This window comes from Aphelocoma coerulescens, chromosome 1 (genome assembly GCF_041296385.1).
Source record: "Aphelocoma coerulescens isolate FSJ_1873_10779 chromosome 1, UR_Acoe_1.0, whole genome shotgun sequence".
NCBI lineage: Eukaryota > Metazoa > Chordata > Aves > Passeriformes > Corvidae > Aphelocoma > Aphelocoma coerulescens.
Genome location: NC_091013.1, coordinates 104,926,049 through 104,937,246, shown reverse-complemented (window position 1 = coordinate 104,937,246; position 11,198 = coordinate 104,926,049). Strand labels below are relative to the sequence as shown.

The window sequence follows — 11,198 nt, the reverse complement described above, 5'->3', positions numbered from 1 at the left end:
GTTCTGGAGCCCAATGCACAACTCCTGCAGCACCACGCTACCGCTCTCCTCCATCCCCTGAAACAGGAGAAAGGGAGGAAGGATCACTCCCCCAGCGAAGTCTCACGCAGAGCCCAAAACTTCTCACACAATATCCCCAGCCTCCCAAGCTGTGAGGGGGAGAGCCCACGCCCCGATTCAAAATTCCCAAAACCCAAAACGATTCCATTGGTATGCCAGAGCTATTAGCCACTTCCCTTTGTGTCTTAATCACTGTCTATTCACTGAGAAAGCTGCCCCCTTGCCCTTCCAGCATCTCCCTGGTAAGATTGGGAAGAAATTCACTGAAACCTAAACCCACCCCCCAAAAGAAGTATGGAGGCGAGGCCATACCTCTCCCCTGACTTCAGCAGTCTCTGAACCACTCAGCTGGAGTACCACTGGTAACTGTCTCACAGTACTGAGCTTGCACATTTTCTCTCCACAATTTCCACTTCCCGGTAAAAATAGTTAATGTTAGGGACCGAGTCCGGTGAGTTGGCCAGATAAACGACATATATACTGATATGATTAAGCATCGTTCTCCCTTTATTGTTCAACTATGCAAACTTATATCTACTTTTGCAAAGATTCATGCCCAGTCCCTCTAGACGGCCTCTAATCAGCGGGGGAGCTGGCCAGTGTTTACCTTGCCAAGGACTCTCAGGGCTGCCTGCAGCCAGGTGCTTTCCAGGCCTGCCTGCAGCCAGGGGCCTGTTCAGGGGCTTTTCCTCAGCAACCCTGGGTTGTCCAATCTTTCCAGGGGTATCATATGTCCTTGTTCCATAAGGAATTCCTCTACAAGTTAACTTTGAAAACGGTATTTAAACATAATCTTGTGTTATGTTTATACTCATATATTGAGGGCATCCAATCATAGTCACAATGGAAGAGCACACACACATCAATGACAACCATGAAAAAACCCCACAGATAAATACCAAAAAAAATGATAATGAGCACTTAATCTCAGGAAAGCCACATTTGAGGAATACCAAGTTGCAGCCCTCATTGTAACCCACATGCATGCAACATGACCCACTTCAAGGCAAGCTGAATTAGCATGGGATTTTCAGAAAGCGAGGAATGATTGTCTTCTAAATGCTGAGCAACCCTTGCTTAAAACATCACTTGAGCTTGACTTCTAAAGGTACCTTGGCCAAGAAGCCTGAGATTACTTTCTAAAGGTCCCTTTACCAAGAAGCTTAGCTGCAGAAAATCCTGCTGTGTCAGAACCCTGGGCAGAATTTGTCAGAGGAATTTGAGCAGTCTGGCTGCTTTCCCAGGTACAACCAAATGGCTGCCATTCCCATTTCTCATTGAAAGGAATAGTAGGAATTTGGCTTCACAAACAGACATGTAGAGATAAGGCCAGAGACAGAGACAAGACAGTAACAGGAGGAACCATTCAGAAGAATGTTACTAATTGACGCTGTCAGGAAAATTAATCCACAAACACCAGAGGTTTATGTCCAAAAAGGAGACAGAGAAGTCCTGTTACTTTATTCAAATAAAGGGAGAGGCCATGGGGCATTCCCCTGGGGTCTCTCAAATTGTTAGAGGATGCAGCCTCCTTTCTATCCTAATCTCCCGGCTGCATCTCCCTCTCTCTTTCCCCATTGGCTGAGGTACCTGAGAGGTACAGACTTCCTGAATCACATCATACAGACCCCCTTCTAATGTATACACACCCTTTTTCTTTTCCTATGGAATTTATGGTTCTTCCCATTGCTTCTTTCATCTCTCAGTATCTACCTATCAGCAAACCCACAGTTTGTTTGTAAAGACAAATCTATCTCATTCCTTTCAACACTGAATGTTGCTCAACCAAGGCCTTGTTAAATTCCTGAACCTAGAGTAGAAGAACAAAGATACAAAGGGGGTTGTGTGCACATTAGAAGGGAACATGTAGTGAGTGTATCATGAGTGTTCTGTACCTTCCAAGTATCTCAGCCGATGGGGAAAGGGAGAGGGTGATGCAGCCAGGAAATTAGGATAGAAGGGAGGGTGTGTTTTCCAACAATTTGAGAGAGGCCAGGGGAATGCCCCATGGCCTCTCCCTTCATTTGAGTAAAGTTACAGGACTCCTCTGCCTCCTTTTGGACATAAACTTCTGGCATCATGAATTTATCCGCACATTTTCTAGCACCTTCTTTTACCCATCGCTGGCCAGCCTGGAAGTGTGGAAAACAGACTTGGGAACATTTCCACATTCCTTTCCCTGGTCCTTGGAAAAACCTCTTTCTCCAGGAGAGCAAAGAAGAACTGATATCAAGTGCCCAGTTCCTTCACCCGTCCCTTTCAACATCTTCTCTTCCAGCAACCACAGTCTGTGCCTGCTGCTGTGCAACCCTCACAGAGTGATTTCATCCTGGCATGACTTTGGATATGGTAGTTGTAATAACTTGATACCAGAGATGGGGTTGCTGGATACCAAAAGACTATTTTAAAGTCCAAAGAGGAAAAACACAGTGCTGGTGAGTTACTATTTTAATGGAAGACTCACTGAAGGTGTTTTCCCTTCAGTGAGTGGATTTGGGATCTCTCCAACTAGTGAATTAAAGAACTTAAATCCAACAGCAAAATTCTGTTAGATTGGGAATTCCTTTATTACAGCACTGGAGACATGCTGGGAATTTTTTGCCATGAGCATGTCCCACCAGACACAGTTCCTTGGGGTTTAAAGAAATTTTAAGACTTTGGATTGCCTTCTAGCCCCTCCCAGAGTCTGCCCAGCCTATTACATCAGAGGTGTCCTCTCCAGTGTTGTCTTGGTGGTGGAGCAAGGCTGCCATATAGTGTCCTTTTCCTGTTATTATTTTGATTAGGGAGCTTTGTTACTTCATCAGAGGGTCTTCATTATTGTCTTCATCTTTGGATGACACTTCCATGTTCACAGCTTCCAGCACATGTGTAATTAGCTTCTGATGAGCTCTAGTTTTTTATTGTTGGGGTCTCCTCCCCCGCCATGTAGCCCTGAGGGAGGCACGGGGTTTCCGTGCCCCTGCTCAGCCTCGTTCCCCATTGGTTGGTTTGTGTTCCCCTGCACGGGCAAAGCAGCTCGGGTGCTGACTGTAACAGTCTCTCGGCAGAGCCCGGCCATGCGGCTGGGGAAATAAACATCTCTGAAACATCTAGCAAGAATCCGTCCGTATATATTTCTTTTCCACGGGACTCCTGGTTTGATATAGGCGTGTTGCAGTATCCCCACTGCAACATAATGGTGGGGAATTGAGGGCAGAACGATACCCGATCCCTAAGCGACTGATTTGTGTGAGTAAACCCTGGAAACTTGGGATTCCTCTTCTTGGTTTTGTTTTGCTATTCCATATCTGGACTATGGAAGAATCGTGGGAAATGGGGCTCTCTGAGCCACAGAAAAAAATGTATCTAGAAGTAAAAGGAATCCTTGAACAACAAAACAAAAAAGTTTTGGAACTGGGAGATCTTGAACACTTTTTTATCTGGCTTTTCAAAGGGTTCCCCTGTATTTCTCGAGACTTACTTTTTGATATCAGACCTCCTGGATATTATCAGGAGTGTTTCTGGAACGAGATCTGTGATAAGCTAAGGGATGGACGAGCGATAGAAGCTGTCCGTGGATCCTTTGTAATCAGCGAAGCTCTTGAGGGGCATTTGTATGGTCCCATTACCCCTAAAGCAGAAGATCATACTTCTCCCGTGGCCGAGACCGCGTGGCAGCCATCCCGGGAGCACATGACTGCAGCCGTGCCAGCGGAGGTGCCTGCGCTGGATGTGCCCGGCCCCCTCGGGAGCGCGCGCCTTATCGCGGACCCCATCCCTGTCTCGGGGTCCCTGGCCACCCGACCGCGAGTGAGGGAGCGACGCCGCAGGAGCCATGGGTGCCATGGGCCACGAGCAGCCAGGAACCGGAGGTCAGCGTGGAAGCCCACTCTGTGCATACGGCTCGGAGAGCCCTATGCAGGGAGAAGCGGCGGTTTCCACGGCGACACGAGAAGCCGCGCAGTGCAGCGCCGAGCCGAAACGGGGCCGCTCTCAAAGCAGCGTGGAGTTTGCGGAGCGGAGCCGCTCACGGGGTGTGGGGCCAGCGGCGATGGCAGCGCGGGGCCGCGCAGAGCCCAGACAGGCGCTGGAGCGGGGCCGTGCAGAGCCCAGACACGCGCCGGAGCGGGGCCGTGCAGAGAGCGCAGAGCGGCCGCAGCGCGGGGGCCTGACCGAGACGTCGGAGTCAGCGAGGCGGCGGCCACGCGGGACCGGCACCCACGACAGACACGCAAGCACGTGATAGGAGAAGTTCTAGCAACGAAAATCACAGGAACTGTGAAATGGTACAATGTAAAAAACAACTATGGATTTATAACACGAGATGATACAGGGGAAGATTTATTCATCCATAGAACTGCCATTAAAAGGAATAATCCTAAAAATTACCTGCAAAGTGTAGGAGATGGGAAAGTTGTTCAATTTGATATAGTGCAAGGAAAGAAGGGTTTACAAGCAGCGAATGTTACTGGGCCTGGAGGTATTCCAGTCAAAGGCAGCCGTTATGCACAAAATTATAAACAATATCCATTCCAGCAATTTCCCTACCCACAGCCTAATTTCCCCTTTTACCCTATACCCAATATGAACCCTTTCCTAAGTTTACCCTATCCCCAGTTTATTCCTAATCCGTTTTTCACTCCATGGCTTCCTTTTACAGTTCCATTTCCCTACAATTCCTCTCCGATGCCGATGGGGGGATGAAAAGGGGGAGGGAAGAGATTGAACCCTCTCCTGCCTCAGTTTCCCCACAGGCATGTCCAGAGAGTTCTGTCTCCCTTCTGTCAGCCCTAAGATGTTCCACAGAATCTGTTTGGACATTTAAAGACTCAGGAGGGTGGCTTGTTTTGTTTTGAAACTGTTCTTGTTATGGTTATCCAGTTGTCTTCATTCTCCTTTTATTAAAATAAAACGGGTGAGATGTTGGGGTCTCCTCCCCCGCCATGTAGCCCTGAGGGAGGCACGGGGTTTCCGTGCCCCTGCTCAGCCTCGTTCCCCATTGGTTGGTTTGTGTTTCCTGCGCGGGCAAAGCAGCTCGGGTGCTGACTGCAGCAGTCTCTCGGCAGAGCCTGGCCATGCAGCTGGGGAAATAAACATCTCTGAAACATCTAGCAAGAATCCGTCCGTATATATTTCTTTTCCACGGGACTCCTGGTTTGATATAGGCATGTTGCAGTATCCCCACTGCAACATTTTATCTTACTGTACTAAGTCACTACTAAGACAGTACATTTACCTTTAGTTAAAGATAACCCAGAACTCCTCTTAACTAAACAATTCTCTATTGAATTTGCTTCTGTAGCTAAAGAATCCTCTATTCATTAAGTTTTCTGAGGTGTGTCGTTCCCTGATGTTATTTCCTGCAGGTTCAAGTTCAGCTGTTTATTATCTTGGGTTTTTAATCTTGTTCTGCTGACACTAAGTTAAACACAAATTTAAGTAAAAACAAACTACAAAAACCCCCACAAATTCTTTAGCTAACTAGGACATGACTCCTTACAAAGTTCAGGGGACTTCAAGATTCTTGGCTAAATGAGATATAATTCCTTTTCACTAGAGGGTCCTGTGTGCTTACCACAGATAGTGCTCTGCGCTGAGGCTGTCAGAGGAGCCTTTGCAAATGCATTTGAAGCACATCTCTGAAACACCTCGTGTAATGACACACAGAGCTGGAGGGGAACTTTCGCAGATCAAGGCCTTAAAAAAACATATTTTTATGATTTTTTTCCCCCCAAATACCAGTCTTGGTCTGGTTCTGTTGGTCTTAGCCCATCCACAGCACAGATCCTTCTTCCTGATTGCTTGTGAGATATCGAAGAACATCCTGGGACATGTTCCCTACTCACCGGCTGGTGTGGCTTGAGCCCTGCTGGCCCTCACAGGCTTACCTATGCTCGCTCCAGGTGCCACATCAGGGACACACAGGGTCTAGCCCTGGTCCAGGCTGGTGGCTGGCACTTGGCCTGTCTCACTCAGGTCTCCCCAGCTGCTGGCACCTGCGCACATGGGACCCCTGGTTCTGGCCCAGCTGCTGACATCAGGGCCCCCTACACACATGCACACCAGTTGGGGTGTCCCTCACCCCAGAGAAGAGTTAAAAATGGAGTTTAATGAGAAGACAGGACAGACTGTGGTGACAGGGCACTGGGCCAGCCCAGACAAGTGTACTGACCAGCCTCCTGCAAAAATGAAACCAGACCCTTTTATTTTTTTATCCATCCATTTTCCCAGGCTTTTTATTCCCAGATGCCCTTGATTCCTCCCTTTCCCACCTTTGTCTCCTTCCCTAAGAATCCCATAACAGCCCAGTTCAGTCTCCAAATGCACTTCATTTGCATGGCATCACGTGTCCATAGCCCTCAGGCAGCGATGTCCTGAGTTCAGAAGGTGCTCCACTGATGGACTCATCTGGATGGGTTTCCCACACAGACCCTAGGGCTTAGGATCTCCTGGGACACCCCTGGGAGGAGCCTGGGCAAGCTGCTGCTTCCTCTGAGTCTTTAGTGTGGGCTCCTGAGCAGCCCATGGGCCCCTGTGCTCCTTTGGGCTTGTGGAGCTGGCTGGTGTCTGTCCTTCCTCTGCTGGGCTGGGGAGCAGCTGGGTTGGGGTGTCACCTGGACTCCCTCACATGCCATTGCCTCCCCATCCTGCTTCATGGGAGAGCAGCCAAGCTCCTTGATGGATAACCCAGCAGGTCCACTCTTCAACTCACTTTGGAAGCTGCTGTTCAGGTTCTGTGTTTCCTCCGGAAACAAGGGCCTCCAAATTTTTCTCAATCCCAGGTTTCCATTCCACCTTTTGCGTAGTGTGGATCCTGGTGTCTGCTTCTGCAAGAGACCCAGCAGAGTGGTGTGGTAACCACTGCAGAGCTCTAGACTACGTGGCAGAGAGAAGTGATGAGTAGACAAGAGAGTTCCCAGTTACAGCACGGGACCACCAGGAGCTTGCAGGGAAAACAGGGAATACATGGGATGTCAGAGCAAAGTGTCTAGGGGGAGGGATTCCCAGCTGTGACCACTTACTGGTTCTGTCTGTGGATGCCAGCAGCCCTCCAAAGCAGCTTTGTGTCTGCACCAGGAGGAGGGCAGGACAGACCCTTCCCAGTGGGGAAACTTCTGTGTGAGGCTGCTCTTGACAGCACCCAAGCTCTGCAGGGCTTCCTGCCCTTGTTGAGAAGGGACATCTCATCTGCCCTCCTGGACATTTCCAGTGCCTCTTTCATGCCTTTGCAGCTAAATAACTTTGACTAACTTTTCTCCTGCACCCTTCAGGCCAGTGGTGCAAAACATTAAGCAGTTTTTCCTGATCGTTGCTGGAGGTTAAATGGGGCACATGTTGTGTCATCTACCCGGTGCAGCTGTCCCATGCAGCAAACACATGGCAGGAGAAACAGAGACCCCTAATGGAAGATGTGAATAATCACTAGAAGTCTTGGGGGTTTGTGTTACCTCGTTTTGGTAAGTGATGTGCTGCTCTTTCGGTGTGTGCAGGCTCTCAGAGGCTCTCTCACCTAGGTCTTGCTGTGAGCCTGTCTCTTTTGCAGGAGTTGTGGGTGTGCGGTGTGTCTTCTGCCTGGGAGAAAACCACAGCATCAATTAGTCCCATGATGCTTATTATACCCTTTGTCATTTAGAGTGAATTGTGCTATTTTAAAGATGCTGTTACGAGCTGGATGAATTTCCTGAATGGATATATAAAAATGCCAAGAAGAAGGAGAAAGGCAAATTGCAAGGTGAACAGAGGCAAGCCACATCATTTGCAAGAAAATGGAAACTATTCTTACTTGTTCCTTCTGCTGTTATTCAGTCGCATGCCACAATATATCAAGACTGATAAGAGCAACACTGCTGTTAATATCGATGTGATGATGACTGTGCTATTCTTCTGAACATCTACAAAAAGAAACCAGTAAGTTCACACAGAACATGATGTGTTTCTGGTGTCCTCTTCCAGGGGCTGGGACTGAGAGTGCAACATTCAGCATTTTGTGCCCATTTATTCTTTGAAGGAGAGAAAGGAGCACTGTAACAATATAACTCTACCAAATGTCCTCTACTGAAGGATTATTTTATGTTTTTAAATAAATATGGATAATATCTCACACTTCCCTGGTATCAGGGGTATCAAACCCCAGAATTTTTACTCTTGATCTATTTGCGTTTCTCTTTCTGTTGAAAGAAGTTTTATCACAAGAGAAGTGTCCCATCCTTCCTGACACATATCTTCCAGCAAGATAATCTATGAGAAATGTTTTTCCCCAGCATTTGTCAGCCAGGAGCCTGCTCTGCTGGTGCCCTCCAGCTGTGGGTACTGGTGCTCTAAATAAATCATTAAGTAGAAATGTAGACATACAGAGCCATATATGCATGTGTATGCACAAATATACGTAGTTATCCGATCTAACACATGCACCACACACATACAAAGGTACTACAGGGAGGAGTCTTCTGGAGGGTTTCAAATCCTGAAATCTTCATCTACTGTGAGATCTGGCCTCACAGAAAGTTGTTTAGCAAGACCTATGTAAGCACAAGCTGCCCTCCCACAATTGCACATCCTTCCCTAAGCACACCCCACTACACATTACACATCTCCACAAAACTGCAGCCTACCTTCCCCTCCTTTTTCCAGGTGAAGTGCCTTCATTTTCCTTCCTTGTGGGTGGTCAAGGAGACAGAACAAGGCATGGGGGTGCTTGGCAGAGAACGTAACTCTGCTTGACACTGTTACTGTTCTGTTTGTGTTTTGGATGTGGTGTATTTCAGGTGACTCCTCCAGGCCTCTGTCATGCAGCCAGGTGATGTTGGGGGCAGGCTTTCCTGTTGCTGAGCACACTGCAGTGAGGAGACCCTCAGTGGGCAGGAGGGAATGGAATTCCACTGTGAGCTCAGAAATTGCTGGCAGCAAAATGAGAAGGTGCTTTTTACAATCTGTGGTGAGTTTACAGTCAAAGCTGAGTGGGTTTATCTCTCTGTACAACGTTTTTATCCAAAAGCATCTGCTGGCTTATTTGCCTTCACTTCCCCTGAGGAAAGTGTTGCCTAGAAAATAGAACCGATCTTCCCAAACAATGTTAGAGTGAATATAAAAGCAAATTTTTACTTGAAAGCTTCCAGGTACACAATATGGCAAAAACCACATGTGGAACAGTAATTCTACAATTTTTATAAGGATAATTGATTAGTATACCTGTCATCTATTGTCTATAACTAAAAGGTTGGTTGGTTAGGTAATAATTCCAGTGCGGCAGTCTGAACACTATCCACCAAGGAGATGCTGCTGCGTGGAAAATCTCCATGTGGTGGATAGGATAATGACATCCCCACCTCCTGACTACATCAGACCTGACCCGAGTGCCAGAAAGAGAGAAGATGTTAGTGCAAAACTTACTTTGGATGTTGAGGCGTATGTCTTTGCTGATGGAGCCATGACGGAACACATTGAAAATGCATTTGTAATAGGACTCATCTTCAAGTGTGAGATTTTGGAGGGTGATAGCTGAGGCCTTTGGGGTTGCTCTAGTGAAACGCACCTTCTTCTTAAATGACCCTATCAGCCTCAGCCCGTGTATTGGGCTGTAGGTGGCCATATTCTGGAAGGAAGTGCCATTTCTCTTTTGCCAGGTGACTTGCAAAACATCCATCCAGAGCGAGAAGTTGCAATAGAAATTTGCCTCTCCCCCGAGGGCTGCTACGATGAAGGTATCAGATTGGATGGGTTCCTTCAAAGCTAGGAACAAAGCAAACCCCAAAATCAGGGCAGAAGGAAAAGTAAATCACTCAGGCAAGGCCATAGTTCCTTGAAACATCCAGTCCCATTGTTCCCATCTTGTAGAACACTGGAGTAAGGAATTCCACCACGAGGCCGTGTGGCACACCGGGAGACTTCAGACACCCTGTTGTCACAGGTGGGCATCACATCATTATCCTCTGCTGTACAGTTCCATGGAGAGGAGGAAGGCAGCATGGGAATGGAGGGCAGGCAGGCTCTTTAGCAAGCACAGCAACCACCCAACAAAAATAGTTCTCGCTCCCAAGAGCATTCCTGGTACCCTCTTGCCGGCGCCTGCAGGGCTGTGGGGAGGCAGAGCAGCCCAGGGCACCCCGCAGCCAGGAGGCAGCACGAAGGGCTGCAGAGGGATATGCCCTACTCCAGCCTCTTCCCAGAGAAGTGTGCACCACCCAGACATGGGCACTGGAAATGCAAACCTGCCCCATCCCCTGTGCTGACGAGTTTAGCAACACCAACAAAGAAAGGGAATATCCAGGCAGAGCAGACAGCTTGTGAGCAAAGACAAAGTGCCCAGTGCTCTCTCTGACCAAGCCTTACCCAATTTGGCTGCTGCTGCTGACTCATGCCCAGCTTACTAGCTACTGTTCCAGTCACCATGTAGTATATTTTAGTCAGCATCATATCTATGTCTCTCTGCTTGCTAGGAAAGGCTGGTGCTGCTCCACAGTTAAGCTGGTGTGGGGAAAGGGTGCTCCACTCACCCACTGCTGGTTCCACTCGCTGGCAGCCTCTCCAGAGCAGCAGGAGGCAGATTTCAGCCCAGAAGAGCAGGGGGAAAATCATTGTGGGATGAAGCAATTGCCCAGGAAAGCTCATCCCTTTCCCCGTTTCCTTCAATGGGGGGCTGGCATTCCCAGGGAACCGTTGAAAATTCTGGCGCCTTTTTTCAGCACACTCCTCGGTGGCCAATCAGCAGCACCACTGGTCAATCATTGATCATTATTGTGCCCTGCCTGCCAACAGCACTGGCTGCCAGAGGTGGTAACAAACAGCCCTCACTCTTTGTTTTTTTTTCCCTTTTTTTTCCTCCTTCTGCAAAGTTTGGTGGTGTCCCTTGTTCACCCCATTCTGGTGATTTGTTAGGAGGCATCACAACCACTACTTGCACCTCTCAAGGGTGTAAATGTGGGATCTTCCTGGTATGTGTGGGAAGTGTCTGACGGAAAGGGAAGAAACAAGGGGCCACAGGCCCTGACAGACCCTGCTCTCTTTCTCTTTGGCTGGAAAGGGATGGTGAGAAGGGAGGTGCTGCCTGTGGATCACTGCCTCTGAGGCTTGCTGGACATCACACTGGGTGCCAATACTGGAGTCTTCAGGGAGATCACTTTCCTCCCTTGGATGTGGCAGAGAGGAATCCCAAGCAA

The 11,198-nt window shown here is 48.4% G+C and overlaps 1 protein-coding gene across 1 annotated transcript; it reads right to left on the bottom strand.

Annotated features, from left to right (window-relative positions):
- Nucleotides 1–6,286: 6,286 nt before the first annotated feature.
- LOC138119717 (nectin-3-like) lies at nt 6,287–10,657 on the bottom strand. Its single transcript, XM_069031842.1, has 6 exons — nt 10,536–10,657; nt 9,433–9,771; nt 8,655–8,939; nt 7,826–7,934; nt 7,491–7,614; nt 6,287–6,869 (listed from the first exon to the last, which is right to left on the bottom strand). The coding sequence occupies exons 1-6, from the start codon at nt 10,648–10,650 to the stop codon at nt 6,543–6,545; spliced, it is 1,299 nt and encodes a 432-aa protein (XP_068887943.1). The 5' UTR covers nt 10,651–10,657; the 3' UTR covers nt 6,287–6,542.
- Between the last annotated feature and the right edge of the window lie 541 nt (nt 10,658–11,198).